General features: G+C 49.2%; 1 protein-coding gene across 4 annotated transcripts in view; it reads left to right on the top strand.

Annotated features, from left to right (window-relative positions):
- The window catches only part of LOC138489360 (zinc finger protein 420-like), a 107,959-nt gene that overhangs the window by 17,215 nt on the left and 75,509 nt on the right, over positions 1–15,235 (top strand). The window contains exon 2 of one of the 4 annotated variants that reach the window (XR_011274787.1): positions 11,508–14,469. The exons of 2 other annotated variants lie outside the window; for them this stretch is intronic. Coding sequence is in view for 1 of the 2 variants with exons in the window: in XM_069617077.1 (XP_069473178.1) it covers positions 11,508–12,755 (1,248 nt within the window). In the remaining variant the exon portion in view is untranslated. Of the gene's footprint in view, positions 1–11,507; positions 15,201–15,235 lie in introns of those variants that run through there. One more of the 4 variants, XM_069617077.1, reaches the window with a different exon arrangement.

Raw genomic sequence — 15,235 nt, 5'->3', positions numbered from 1 at the left:
TGAAACTGCCTTTCAGGGTGTAGGGGACGTCTTCGCAGCCTCAGCCTTCCTCTGGTTGTCCCGGGTTTCTGGATCGGAAGACGTGTAGGGTCGATACTCCAACAGGAAACTCCCGTCGGCGTCAGCAACAAGGCCGGTTTTTCTCTCGATCCTCGGCCTCTTCCTCAGGATCTGGTGGTCCAGCCACTGAAAAACCAGCTATATGAGGTTTTTCTGTGCTCTCACGAGACCCCGGTTGGAGGGCGCATTGCGTCTCACTGGGAGGAGTGGCAGACCATCACCGAGGACCTGTGGGTCTTGTCAGTTTCTAGGGTGGGATTCTGCTTGCCCCTTCCTCCTACCCCACCCTTCAATCCTCCATTCCAGCAGTCAGGGACGCCCTGCCTCTGAGCCGAGGTCCAGAAGCTTCTGGATCTCAGAGCGGTGGAACCCGTTCCCCTAGGGGAGCGAGGGGAGGGCTTATACTCTCGTCTGTTTACGGTGCCCAAACCCAACCAGGCTGGCCTGCGCACCATCCTAGACCTTTCCCAGTTCAATCTCTCTTCCCCAAGAGAAATTCAAGATGATCATGCCCTGTCAGATAAAGTCCTCTTTGCAGAAGGGCGACTGGCTCAGCGTGGTGGACCTTCAGGATGCTTATATGCGTGTTCTTATTTGGAGTCCGCATCGTAAATACCTATGTTTTTCCATTGGGGAGGAGCATTTCCAGTTTTGTGTGCTCCCGTTTGGCCTCAGCTCGGCACCACGTGTCTTTACGAAGATTATGTCGGTCATCGCAGTGTATCTTCGGCTACAGGGTATCCATGTGTATCCGTATTTGGACGATTGGCCGCTACGCAGTCCTTGTCCTCTGTCAGCCTCGAACAACATTCAGTCTCTCCTCCAGCTCCTGTTCCACCTTGGGCTGTCAGTGAACTGGTGGAAATCCTCCATGACGGTCTCACAGGACTTGATTTTCATGGGCTTTCATTGGAACACGATTGACTGCAGAGTATAACTGACCGGGGACAGAATGGCGGTTCTGTTGGCCATGTGTCAGGTGTTTATGCGGTCGGAGAGCATGTCAGCCTGGTGGTTCCAGAGGTTTCTGGGCCTCGTGTGTGCTGGCTCTTCCTCTTACTCATCTCAAGATGAGGAGGACGCAGATGGCTCTTCGGAGCTCTTGGCGGCAAGTGGTGAACCCATACTCCAAAATGATTCTGTTCCATCCTTCATGAGGATAGACCTCGTGTGGTGGTCCTCTCTCAGCAATCTGTCGGTGGGCACTGCTTTTCAAGACCCCTGCCCGCTATTAACGGTCACAATGGTTTCCTCCCTTCTGGGTTGGGGTGCGACATTGGATGTTCTTCAGGTTTCTGATCTCTGGTCACGCAGGACAGACGGCTTCATATAAATCACCTGGAGCTCCTGGCGATATTCCTGGTGCTGAAAGCGTTCAAGCCTGTCATTGTGTCATGATTCCTGCCCCTCATGTCCCCAGCCCTCCAAGATGTCAGGCTGGAGCCAGGCCACTATCACCTACATGGCCCTCAAGGGCCTCTCCATCCCTCCAAAGACCCACTTCTAGACAGACTTGGCGCTTGTGGCACCAGACTCACTCACTCCCATAGGATAACATTGGGGATTGGACTTGTAGTGCATTGATGGGGACAAGATGGATGTCCCCACATATTTCAGTTCCCAGAACTGCATGTGCGGTCTAGTCTTTTGGGTGTGGTTCAGCCCAGAGGCACCTGGGATACCCAGAGACTATTTAAGCCACACCCAGGCTGAGAAACATGCTTTGTGTTTTCTGTACCTGCAGCGTGACACTCACCGTGTTCGGATCGGTCTCCAGTAGGCCTGCATCTTTCTTCTGCGCTCAGCTCCTGCAAGAACACTGTTAGGAACAGCCTTACCTTGCTGCGCTTCTGCCCATCAGTCATTGCTCCTTCTGTTCTGCGGGCATCTTCGGCGGTGTCATTCCCATCCTGGCATGCCGCTTCCTAAAGAAAAGGGAAAAGAAAAGAAAAAAAGGCATTAGTAAGCATTCTGCAAATCTTCGCTTATTTTTAAATACTGTACGAGCTTCAAATGCTTACCTGAATCCCAGCCGCTCTGGGGGAACTCTGTCTCCGGAACTTCTCATCCATCTGCAAGAGGGAAAAGACACTCCAGGTTAGCGTGGAAACATCTAGAGGCGCCGCATACCGCGCTTACCCACCGCATTTGTTCTTCATAACCGGCATCCACGCTGAAAACATCGCGGCACCTAAAAGACACAGGAAAAATAACTCAGTTCAATGCAAATACGAAAGGGGTGCATCGCGCATCGCGCTCTCACACCCTTTCAGCGCTACTCCTCTCAGCAGCACGCCGCCATCCCCGGGCGCCGGCCATCATCTAAGGAAGGAAAGGAACGAAGTTAGAGAACTGTTCAAAAGACTCATGGGCCCTCATTACAAGTCAGGCGGTGGACCATGGTGCTTTTAGCACCATGGTCCATGCCGGATTCCGCCATGCTGGATGGCGGAATTACCGCCCCATTCCAAGGTGAGTGGGACGGTAATTCCCCATTTGCCCTTCCCCTTTCCCATTTTTGCCCCATAGGGCATAATGGGGATGGGGAAGGCGCTAATTACGGTACCGTAAATTACGGTGCCGTAATTAGCACCAAGGTCGCTTAGCGCCTTGGACTTTAACGCCTGCAAAAAGCAGGCGTTAAAGTGTGAATCGGGCGTTAAGGGTTTAACGGCGCCGACGGCGCCGTTAAACCCTTAACGCCTGACTTGTAATGAGGGCCATTATACTTACCTGTCAGACTCTTGCCAGTGAAGTAACTAGGCAGCAACGAGCCCGCATCAATCAACGCGCCCCTGCGCTGAAGGCAGGACAGAGAGCACACTATCCAAGAAAATAAGGTGAGCTGTGGATCAAAGGGAAGGGTTGGACCCCGGGGAAGAAGGGGTTCAAGCACACAGAGACAATAGAGAGTTAAACTCTACCAATCCTGTGTTTCAGGCCCAGTCTCCAGTCGAATAGCCTCCAGGGAAGGGTTTGAGGTCGTAAGAGGTCAGAACAGGCTGAGTGACGTCCCCCTAGATACCAGGTGAGCGTTACAGAATGCAAAGCCTCGCATCAAAATCCACCTGGGCATCATGGAAACGTCAGAAACCGACCAGTTAGCCCACATGTTGGGGCAGCTACTTTCCGAAGTACATGCAGCCAGGCAGGAGACCAACACCCTGAGGAGAGAGCTGATAGTAGCCAAAGAACGCGCTGATGATTTAAGCCGGCAACTTTCCCAGTCACAAGCAGGGCATGCACCATTGCCGGGAAGCATGCCCTCGATGCCAGCGCCATCAGCCAATCCCATTCAGATAACCCTTCCTGGGGCAGTTCCCTTGGCCCCGCCCGAACGATTTACGGGGAATCCCAAGAGGTTTGCAACGTTCATGAACCAGTGCCGCCTGCACTTCTTTGTAGGCCAGGGGCCTTTCCGAATAACCAATCACGGGTCGCTTTTGTGCTATCCTACCTGAGTGGTAGCGCCGCGGACTGGTCTGTACCCTTTGTGGCCCAAGACGATCCTTTGCTACATGACTTCAGGGGCTTTCAGCAGGAGATGGAAAAGCTGTTCGCCCGTCATACTCATGGGCAGGCATTAGACAACGAACCTCTGTCCCTACGCCAAGGGAATCCAGACCTATTAACATACATAGCCACGTTCAATAGACTCGTAGTTGAAGCAGAATGTCCAGTGGAGAAGAGAACCACGGTATTTCATCAGGGGTTGGGGGGAGAGCTCAAGGATGTTCTTGCACAAGTAGTGAACCCCCCGAAAGACTGCTCAGAATTCATTGACCTTGTTGTTCAACTGGATCATAGGTTGCAGGACCGAAGTGCAGATCGAACCAGACCGGACCCTCGCCTTATGTATGTGCGTTCAAAGGACAATACTGCCCGAACAATGGAAGGTTCAGGAGAACCAATGCAAATCGGGGGGGGTCAGATCCCCCTTGACTAAAGCGGAAAGGGATAAAAGGAGACGGCAGCAGTTATGTCTGTACTGCGGAAGGTCAGGTCATTTCCTTAGAGTGCCCTGTGAAGCCACCGAGGAGGACGGTAGGGGCCTCAGACAAGGAAGATACCATCAAGGAATCGGAAAACTCCCCAGCCCGGCAAGTGTAGGGGTCCACTTGTCGAGCGAAGAAAGTGAACTGCAGACCTCCCAATTTGCATCTGTGGTCTTGATCAATCACCAACAACCATCTCAGATGCACGCAGTAAGAGCGTACATAGACAGTGGAGCCGTTGGGAATTACATCGACCAGGATCTTGCGGCAAAGATGGGGCTTCCGTTACGCCCTAAATCAACCACCGACACTGTTACCCCAGTCGACGGCACGGGAATAGCTTCTGGTCCAGTATCCCAATGCACTGCAGCTTTAACCCTTCTGTGCCAGGATGGACACCAAAAATCTATCGTTTTCGACCTCATTAAGGCACCACAGTTCTGGTTGATTTTGGGAATGCCATGGTTGGTAGCTCACAATCCTCGAATCGATTGGCGAGCAAATGAATTGGCCTTTCCCAAGACTTGCACCCACACATGTTATTGCCAAGAGAAACAACCAATAGACACTAGAACTTCCACGCTAATGACTGTGGCAATCGGCACCCTACCAAGTGAATACCAGGACTTTCAAGATGTCTTTCAGAAAGAACAGGCCAATACCCTGGCACCGCCTAGACCATACGATTGCCAAATCGACCTGAGGCCCGGCGCACAAATCCCTTGTGGGCGAATTTACGCACTCACAGAACCAGAAAACCAGCAACTGAAGGCCTATCTTGACCAATACCTGGCCAACGGGTTCATCCGTCCCTCGAAGTCTCCAGCAGCCAGTCCTCTATTCTACGTACCGAAAAAGGAGGGGGACTTGAGAACGTGCATCGACTATCGTGCACTAAACCAGATTACCATAAAAACCGCTACCCCCTGCCACTGATCCCTGAATTGTTTGATCAAGTGAAAGATGCCCAAATCTACACAAAACTAGACCTGAGGGGGGCATATCACCTTGTTCGCGTAAAACAGGGGGATGAATGGAAAACCGCTTTTCACACCAAATACGGCTTGTAAGAATATCAAGTAATGCCCTTTGGCCTTTGCAATGTGCCTGCTGCATTTCAATACTTCATGAATGATGTCCTACGGGAATTGATTGATGTCTGTGCACTAGTGTACATTGACGATATCCTAGTATATTCCGCATCAAACCAGGACCACGTTAAACACGTCCGATCCGTATTGGAGAAACTCTGTCAACACCAGCTCTACGCCAAGCTCGAAAAGTGATCATTCCACGTCTCCGAGGTGGAATTCCTAGGCTTTATTCTAAGCCTGAATGGAATCTGAATGGATGTACACAAGGTAGATGCTATCCTGAACTGGCCATCCCCAAATTCATTCAAGGGGGTTCAAAGTATGCTGGGTTTTGCAAACTTCTACCGCCGGTTCATCCCAGGATTTTCGCAAATCGTGCATCCCATCACGTCATTACTAAGGAAAAGCAACAAAAAGTTCCAGTGGACAACAGAAGCCGAGGAGGCTTTCCAAGAACTCAAAGCAAGATTCACATCTGCCCCAATATTACGCCACCCTCGCCCTGATCTCCCATACCTGGTGGAAACAGATGCCTCAAGCATGGCTATGGGAGCCGTCCTCTCACAAAAGGACCCCGAAACTGGCCAGTTACACCCTGTTTCCCTGTGGTCACGTAAATTCACACCCCCTGAACTCAATTACGCTATCACAGACAAAGAACTCCTGGCCATTAAGTCAGCCTTTAAGGCATGGCGGCACTACCTCTTGGGCACAGACACACAATCACCGTAATAACTGACCACCGGAACCTCCAGTACCTAAAAACGGCAAAACCCCCAATCCTCACGACAACTACGTTGGGCTCTTTTTTTTTTTTTTTTGCTGAATATGACTACGTGATTACATTTCGACCAGGGGTGAAAAACGGGAAGGCCGATGCCCTTTCCCGTATGGGGGTGGAAGAGTAAGGGTATCAGACCTCTGACCCAATAGCAATCATCCCGAGTGACAAGCTCCTAGGAATCACAGCAACCATAACTCAGAAAGAATTACAGGAAGAAATCCAAAACCTGTTGAGTCCGGAGCAATAACAAGCGTGGAGTGCACAAGGAGAACATTACATGATAAAAGATCAGTTGCCCTACTTCAGGAATCGTTTATTCTTACCAAACCAAGAACTACGAGAACAAGTCATGTCCAGTTATCATGATTCCTTGATCGAGGGCCACCCCGGAATCGCTAAAACCCTAGCCAAGGTAAAACGAAATTATTGGTGGCCCACGTGGCGTAAAGACATTATCCAATTCATCCTATCTTGTGGAGTGTGTGCTCAAAACAAGTCATCCAAGCAGAAACCGGCTGAGCTATTACAACCATTGGAAATCCCACCAGCACCCTGGCACACGTCCCTCGATTTTATTACTGACTTACCACCCAGTCAAGGGTTTAACGCTATTCTTGTGGTTGTGGACCTATTTTCAAAAATGGCACATTTCATTCCTCTTAAAGGGATCCCAAATGCTTCCACTCTGGCAAAGGTATTTCTTGAAGGCATTGTACGGCTCCATGGGTTTCCTTCAGTTTTGGTCTCAGACCGAGGTACTCAATTGGTATCTAACCTCTGGATAAAATGCTGCTCTATGGCCCAGATCGACATCCTGCTATCCACCAGTCACCATCCCCAAACGGATGGTCAAACTGGGAGGACAAATCAGACGCTCGAGCAGTATCTGCGTTGCATGTTACACCAAGCTGAAGGAAGCTGGTTCGACATATGGATAGCCGAATATGCTTATAATAATTTCCTACACACCAGCACTGGGCAGACACCCTTTTATACCATGTATGGCAGGCACCCACGTGCTTCTGAGTTGGACGTTCCTAGAACCCTGGAAATACTAGCAGTCAAAACCTTGCACACAACCATTTCTCAAACCTTTTAAAAGGGCAGCTGAACACCAACTTCAAGCTAAGAATCACCAAAAGAAGTTTGCTGATCAACACCGAGCAAAGGCCCCCAACTACCAAGTGGGAGATAAAGTCTGGCTGGCGTCTAAAAACGTGTCCATTAAAGGAGCCCAAACTTTCCGTCCAAGATACCTCGGTCTATTCACCATCACCTCCATGATAAATCCTGTGGCTGTCAGACTAGCTTTGCCATCAAATATGAAAATTCATCCTGTGTTCCACGTGTCTCTCCTTAAACCTGTTCGACCTGGGACCCGGGTAGCAATGCCACCGCAGCCAGTAGTAGTCGCCGAGGAGCCAGAATTCAAAGTCAAGGAAATCCTAGATTCAAAGTACGTCAGATCCAAATTATACTACTTAGTTGACTGGAAGGGGTATGGTCCACAAGACAGGACATGGGAGCCTTGTGAGTACCTCCATCCATCTCGCTTGCTTAGACGATTTCATCAAAACCATCCAACCAAACCAGGACCAGACAGAAGAGCCACCTTGAGAGGGGCGTTGGGGGTGGGGGGGGGGAGTGCTGTCATGATTCCTGCTGCCCCTCATGTCCCCAGCCCTCCAAGATGTCAGGCTGGAGCCAGGGCACAATCACCTACATGGCCCTCAAGGGCCTCTCCATCCCTTCAAAGACCCACTTGGAGTCAGACTTGGCGCTTGTGGCACCAGACTCTCTCACTCCCATAGGATAACATTGGGGATTTGACTTGTAGTGCATTGATGGGGACAAGATGGATGCCCCCACATATTTCGGTTCCCAGAACTGCATGTGCAGTCTAGTCTTTTGGTTGTGGTTCAGCCCAGAGGCACCTGGGATACCCAGAGACTATTTAAGCCACACCCTGGCTGAGAAACATGCTTTGCGTTTTCTGCACCTGCAGCGTGACACTCACCGCGTTCGGATCGGTCTCCAGTAGGCCTGCATCTTTCTTCTGCGCTCAATTCCTGCAAGAACAAGAACACCTTTAGGAACAGCCTTACCTTGCGGCGCTTCTGCCCATCAGTCATGGCTCCTTCTGTTCTGCGGGCATCTTCGGCGGTGTCATTCCCATCCCGGCACGCCGCTTCCTAGGGAAAAGGGAAGTTAAAAAGGCATTAGTAAGCATTCTGCAACTCTTCGCTTATTTTTAAATACTGTACGAGCTTCAAACGCTTACCTGAATCCCAGCCGCTCTGGGGGATCTCTGTCTCTGGAACTTCTCATCCATCTGCAAGAGGGAAATGACACTCCAGGTTAGCGTGGAAACATCTAGAGGCGCCGCATACCGCGCTTACCCACCACATTTGTTCGTCATAACCGGCATCCACGCTAAAAACATTGCAGCACCTAAAAGACACAGAAAAATAACTTAGTTCAATGCAAATACGAATGGGGTGCATCGCGCATCGCGCTCTCACTCACCTTCAGCGCTACTCATCTCAGCAGCACTCCACCATCCCTGGACGCAGGCCATCATCTAAGGAAGGAAAGGAACAAAGTTAGAGAACTGTTCAAAAGACTCATTATACTTACCTGTCGGACTATTGCCAGTGAAGTAACTAGGCAGCAACGAGCCCGCATCAATCAACACGCCCCTGCGCTGAAGGCAGGACAGAGCACACTATCCAAGAAAACAAGGTGAGCTGTGGATCAAAGGGAAGGGTTGGACCCTGGGGAAGAAGGGGTTTAAGCACACATAGACAATAGAGTTAAACTCTACCAATCCTGTGTTTCAGGTCCAGTCTCCAGTCGAATAGCTTCCAGGGAAGGGTTTATGGTCGTAAGAGGTCAGAACAGGCTGAGTGACGTCCCCGTGGATATCAGGTGAGCGTTACACATTGTCAACAAAGTGGTCCGTGTCCGCACGGACAATGTGGTGTCCATGTTTTATATCAACAAGCAAGGGGGTACCAAGTCCCCTCCTCTTGTGAATCTCGCCATTCAGTTTTGGCAATGGGCTGTTCAGCATGGTATCTGGCTGGTGGCAGTACACATTCCGGGCCAGCTGAATGTTACTGCAGATGCCCTCAGCCGACGTACAATGGTAAGCTACGAGTGGGAACTGAACACAGAGGTCCTCCTACAGATTTTCCATTGTTGGGGCACTCCAGAAGTGGACCTCTTTGCGATGTCGACAAACAGGAAGCTTCCCCTGTATGCCTCCAGAAACTGGCTGGGAGCCTCCTCTGGGAGATGCTCTCGAAATTTCCTGGCCCAACATGAGGGCCTACGCTTTTCCGCCTCTGTCTCTGATTCATTGGGTGCTTTGCAAGCTGAGGGGCACAGTGAATTGTTCTCTTCTGTTCATAACACCGCGGTGGCCGGCCAGGTTTTGGTTTTCAGAGCTTCAGCATCTATCGGTGTGTGCACCGATCAGGCTTCCGATGATTCCCAACCTGCTTCACCAGAGCGACCGGCAGTTGTGGCACCCCTCCCCACAATCGTTCAACTTGGCGGCATGGTGCCTGAGATCAGATCCTTAGAGCGCCTCAATTTGTCTGCAAATAACTTGCGCATTATTCAGGCGGCCAGGAAACCCTCAACGAGATCTCAGTATAAAAGTAAATGGCTACGGTTCTGCCACTGGTGTTTGGCTTTGCAGCTGGACCCCAGGGAGGCTACGAAACGCAGTTCTGTCTTTTTTCTCACATCTGGCAGAGTCTGGCATTCATGTTTTGTCCTGCAGGACTTATCTGTCGGCTATTGCCGCTTATCTGTCCACGGATCAGTGCTCTTTTTCGCTGTCAAATCCAGTCATTAAACGACACTTTGTGGGCCTCATGCACATTTACCCTCCTGTTCGGAAACCTCATCCAAAGTGGGATCTGAATGTGGTCCTTAAGAGTTTGTGCCATAGGCCCTTTGAGCCCTTGGCTACGGTAGACCTTAAGTACCTTTTTTGTGGAAAGTGTCCTTCTTGGTTACTATGACTTTGGCACGGCGTGTGAGTGAGCTCCAGGCTTTGTCGGTGGAGCATCCCTTCCTGGTTTTTCATAAGGATAAGGTTGTACTGAGGACAAATCCTTCCTTCCTTCCAAAAGTGGTCTCTGATTTTCATCTGAATCAGTCCATCTCCTTGCCTCTCTTCTTCCCATACCCAGCCTCAGAGGCCGAGAGGGTTTTGCATTGCCCGGACATTAGAAGAGCTCTTAAATTCTATCTGGACAGAACATCTGAGTTTAGGAATTCTTCTCAGCTTTTGGTGACTTTCGGTAATCCGCAAGGTAAGCTGGCCTCGAAAGCGACCAGCTCTAGATGGTTTGCTGACTGTATTGTGGAGGCTTAAACTGTTCAAGGTCGTCAACCTCCAAAAGGGATTCATGTTCATCTTGTGCGGGGCAAAGAGGCTGCTGTTGCTTTCCAAAAGTATGTCCTCTGACAGACCATCGCGAAAGCGGCTATGTGGGCCTCCCCATCGGCTTTTTGTAGGCATTACTGTCTAGACTTGAGCTCCAGAGCTGATGCTCAGTTCGGTCAAGCTGTGTTAAAAAAAACCTGTTTCAATAAGGAGTTTTCCATCCACCTGTAATTCCTGTGAGGAGTGCTTGGGAATCTCCTATAAGTATGGAGAAAAGAGGATGGGACGTAGGAGTATAATAATGTTACCGTAGTACAAAATAATTGGGGAAATAATAAAGTTACTCACCATAGTGACTACTTACTCCTAGTCCATAGTGCCCTTTCCTCCATACGCACGCCCAATAGAAAAGGACTGATGGGCAATGCGCTTGGCGGAGCTAAGGAGGGCGGGGTTACGGCCGTGTGCGGTACCCCACGTAAAAAGAGAAAAAATTGAAAAATATGCTTTTTACAAGGTGCACCGGTCCCGTCCCACAGGACGGAGGACTGTCCCATAAGTATGGAGGAAAGGGGACTATGGACTAGGAGTAAGGTAGTCACTATGGTGAGTAACTTTATTATTTCCCCAATTATTTTGTTTTAGAAACATACTGCATCAAACGGTGAAAGTGACATTCCTGCCCAGGTCTCATCTGTTCATGTATGGGGCAAATATGATTAGATTTGTACTCCAATATTGTACATGTAAGTCCGTGTAGGATTCTCCCAACAAGTACATTTTTCCCATATCTCTGTCCTGATTGGTGAATGCTCACAAGTGTGGCTTCTCACGGGATCACCAGATAGATAGCTCAGCGGGTTGAGAGATTTGCTGCTGTAATCTGTGTGATCTGCAGGTCGCAGGTTAGAATTCTGGCAAGGTCAACTCAGCCTTTCATCCTTTCGAGGTCGATAAATGAGTACAAACTTTGGTTGGGTGATATTGTATGTATATATGTTCTGTGTAAAGTGCTTAGGAGTAAGCGCTATATAAATAACACATCATTCTCACCTAGTGAGTATGTGAGCGGAGTGTTAAACGAGGATTAACAGCTCTTTTCTAGATGTATTGTTTTTTTAGGCTCTACTATGACATCAAATAATAAAGGGTGCCTGTGCTTCTTTCAACAGAGAATGAGCAGCCATCAAAGGATGCATGCTGGGGAGAAGTCCTATGAGTGCACAGAAAGTGATGAGCACTTTAATCACACATCAAAGCTGAGAAGGCATCAGAGATCCCACACAGGGGAAAGACCTTTCAAGTGCTTGGATTGTGAGAAAAGTTTCTCTCTGGGCTCACATCTGCAGCGGCATCAGAGGATCCATACTGGGGAGCGACCCTACCAGTGCTCAGAGTGTCTGAAAAGCTTCACTTTTAGCTCAGATCTGGTCCGGCATCAGACGATCCATACTGGGGGTCGGCCATATCAGTGCTCAGAGTGTGTGAAAAGCTTCACTCATAGCTCAAATCTGCATAAGCATCAGAAGATCCATATTGGGGAGCTCCCCTACCAGTCCTCAGAGTGTGAGAAAAGATTAACTCTGAGCTCACATCTGCACCAGCATCAGAAGATCCATAATGGGGAGCAACCCTACCATTGCTCAGAATGTGATAAAAGCTTCCCTCGGAGATCAAATCTGCAGAAGCATAAGAAGATCCATACTGGGGTCCGACCATACCAGTGTACAGAGTGTGATAAAAGCTTTACTCGGGGCTCACATCTGCACCAGCATCAGACGATTCATACTGGGGAGCGGCCATACCAGTGTACAGAGTGTGAGAAAAGCTTCAATCAGAGATCAAATCTGCAGACGCATCAGAGGATCCATACTGGGGAGCAGCTATACCAGTGCTCAGAGTGTGAGAAAAGCTTCACTCGGGGCTCAAATCTGCACCAGCATCGGAAGATCCATACCGGGGAGCGACCCTACCAGTGCTCGGAGTGTGATAAAAGCTTCACTGAGAGATCAACTCTGCAGAAGCATCAGAGAATCCATACTGGGGAGCGACCATACCAGTGCTCAGAATGTGAGAAAAGCTTCACTAGGGGCTCAAATCTACACCAGCATCAAAAGATCCATACTAGGGAGCGACCCTACCAGTGCTCGGAGTGTGATAAAAGCTTCACTCAGAGATCAACTCTGCACCAGCATCAGAAGATCCATACTGGGGAGCGACCCTACCAGTGCTCAGAGTGTGATAAAAGCTTCAATCGGGGATCAAATCTGCACCAGCATCGGAAGATCCATACTGGGGAGCGTCCTTACCAGTGCTCGGAGTGTGTGAAAAGCTTCACTTGTAACTCGGTTCTGATTAAGCATCAGAGGATCCATACTGGGGTAAGCTCTATGGGTGTACAGAATGTGGTAAGCACTTGACTCATAAGTGATCCTGCACTGGAGAGAAATACCCCCAGTGTATACAGAGTGTGAGAAGAGCTGAACTCTGAGCTCAAGTCTGTCCACGTATCAGAGGATCCATACTGGGTCTCGACCATACCAGTGTACAAAGTGTAAGAAAAGCTTCAGTTCACCCTCAGCCCTGAGCAGTAATCAATCCATACTGGGATGAAGCCCTAGTAATGCACAGAATAGAAGAAAAGCTTCTGTGAACCTCCAACCTGAGCAATCATAAAATAATCTATACAGGGAGAAGCCATGTGTGTGCATGGAATGCAAGAACAACTTCACTGACCAATGAACTCTGACTAGACATAAAAAGATACTGGGAAGCGGCCATACCAGTGCTCGAACTGTGTGAAGAACTTTTCAAACATCAAGTCCGATCGAGCATCAGAGGATCCATACTGGGCGGAAGCCCTATGGTGCACAGAATGTGGTAAGCACTTTAATCGTGCATCAAGCCTGATGACTCATAAGAGATCCCAAACTGGATTGAATCCCCACCAGTGTCCAGAGTGTGAGAAAAGCTTCACTCAGAGTTCACATCTTTTATAGGCATCTAAGGCACCATGCTAGAGACTGACCATACTAGTGTACAGAGCAAGAGTGCTGTAATCATGTTGTTAAAAGCCATGTATATGTTGGACAAGGACATCCATGACAATCGTGCATTATTTATTGAAACTAGTCAAGAGATATTTTGCAAAGAGAAATGTGTATATCCTAACAGTTCTGCAAGTCCTCCATCTGAAGGCTAGAGGTGATATAGGGGCAATAAAGAGGATTTCCCTTCCAATCACTGTTCCATTTCCTGATGATAATCTGATCTTTTGGGAATCTTGGAAGTCCTGTATATGTCCACAATCGGCAGCCCTGGTCCACTCTCGTCAGCACCAGGAGACCATTTGGAGCAATTTTGCATATTTTAAATGTTAACTAGAAACAGTTCATAGGTCAGCACCCACAGTAAATATCGACTTGTAACCTGCATGGCTCATGCACCATTCCCAGAATGATAGCTCAGCAGATTGGCTAACTGCTGCAGAAATGTCAATGCTGGATTGCAAACCCTCCCTGAAGCCGGAAGACCAGGGCAAGGAAGTCTGATACCTCAACAGCATCCTCTACTGCCGCTTTCCTGTTCTGTTGGCCCCGCTCACACTGCTTCAAAAGACGCTAGCTATTGAGCCCTTGGCGAAGCCCGGAGACAAGGGTAAGGCAGTCACTGCCTCCGCAGGCCCTGGACCTGCTGCTTTGCTGTTCTGTTGGCCCTGCCCACCCAGTTCCAAAAGACGCTAGATATTGAGCCCTTGGTGGAGAAAGGGGACAAGGGTAAGGCAGTCTGTCAGCTCCACAGGATCCTGTTCTGCCACTTTGCTTTTCTGTTGTTCCTGGTCCAACCTGCTCCAAAAGACGCCTGATATCAAGCACTCAGTGAAGCCAGAGACGAGGATAAGGCAGTCTGCCACATCCAAAGGACCCTGTCCTGCAGCTTTGCTGTTCTCTTTGCCCAGCCCACCCTGCTCTAAAAGACTCTGGATAGCAAGCACTCGGTGAAGCCCGAGGTCAAGGGTGAGGCAGCCTGCAGCATGCTGCGAAGGACTACGAGCCTGTGAGGTTGTCTGTTTTCTATACAGCCCCTGCTGCCCCGCCTTACTTCGTTTGATACAGGCTCCTCGGACAACTAATGGTAAAAGTACTCAGAAGTCCATTTATTTTGTAAAGCTTTTTTTCTTGCTGTCTTGAGCCAGCTACGGATTTATACTGTGATCTGAGACCTGCTCCATCAATCACAACTGACTTAACTTACAATACATATGTGAATTTGCAGTATAATCAATTTATCATGTTTCCCATCTCTACTTGAGTGGGACTGGCCTATGGTGTGCATCTGCTTTTATTTCAGAAATTAATGTTGTTTGGGGGCTGCACACAGACTAAAGCTGCCCCTTGAGCCAGTCAGGCATGCCCCGCTGACTTGGTTCAATATTTTATGATACTCTTTAAATTTTACTTCAAAGAGGATGTTGAAACATCAAGCAATGCCACACATTTCACTTATCAATGGCTCAAAGAAAGTGGTCTGCCTGGTTACATCCATAACAGGTGATTGAAAATCATATTAAGTGCCATCCATGCCCAAACATGGGGCATATTCCACCTAGAAATTAGGTGGGAGAAGGCCCCAAAACATCAGATGATGCACCTGATACTGTTGTGGGGAATAGTTCTCAGCTTTAGTGGAGATTATATACCAAGATTTGAAAAGACATTGGGCCTCATTACAAGTGAGGCGGAATGGGTTAACGGGACCCGCTAAAGGAGGCGGACCCGTTAAACCCGTTCTGCCTCATTACAAGCTCCCCTCGCGGGACCCAGTAAGTAACGCCTGGTCAAACCAGGCGTGCTTACCGGGTACCGTGAGGGGAAGAGGGAGCAAACAACGGGCCGCTCGT

Source organism: Ambystoma mexicanum, chromosome 9 (genome assembly GCF_040938575.1).
Source record: "Ambystoma mexicanum isolate Mex_15411 chromosome 9, UKY_AmexF1_1, whole genome shotgun sequence".
NCBI classification, from domain to species: Eukaryota; Metazoa; Chordata; class Amphibia; order Caudata; family Ambystomatidae; genus Ambystoma; species Ambystoma mexicanum.
The sequence above is the reverse complement of the archived record's forward strand: the minus strand, read 5'-3'. Positions and strand labels throughout refer to the sequence as shown.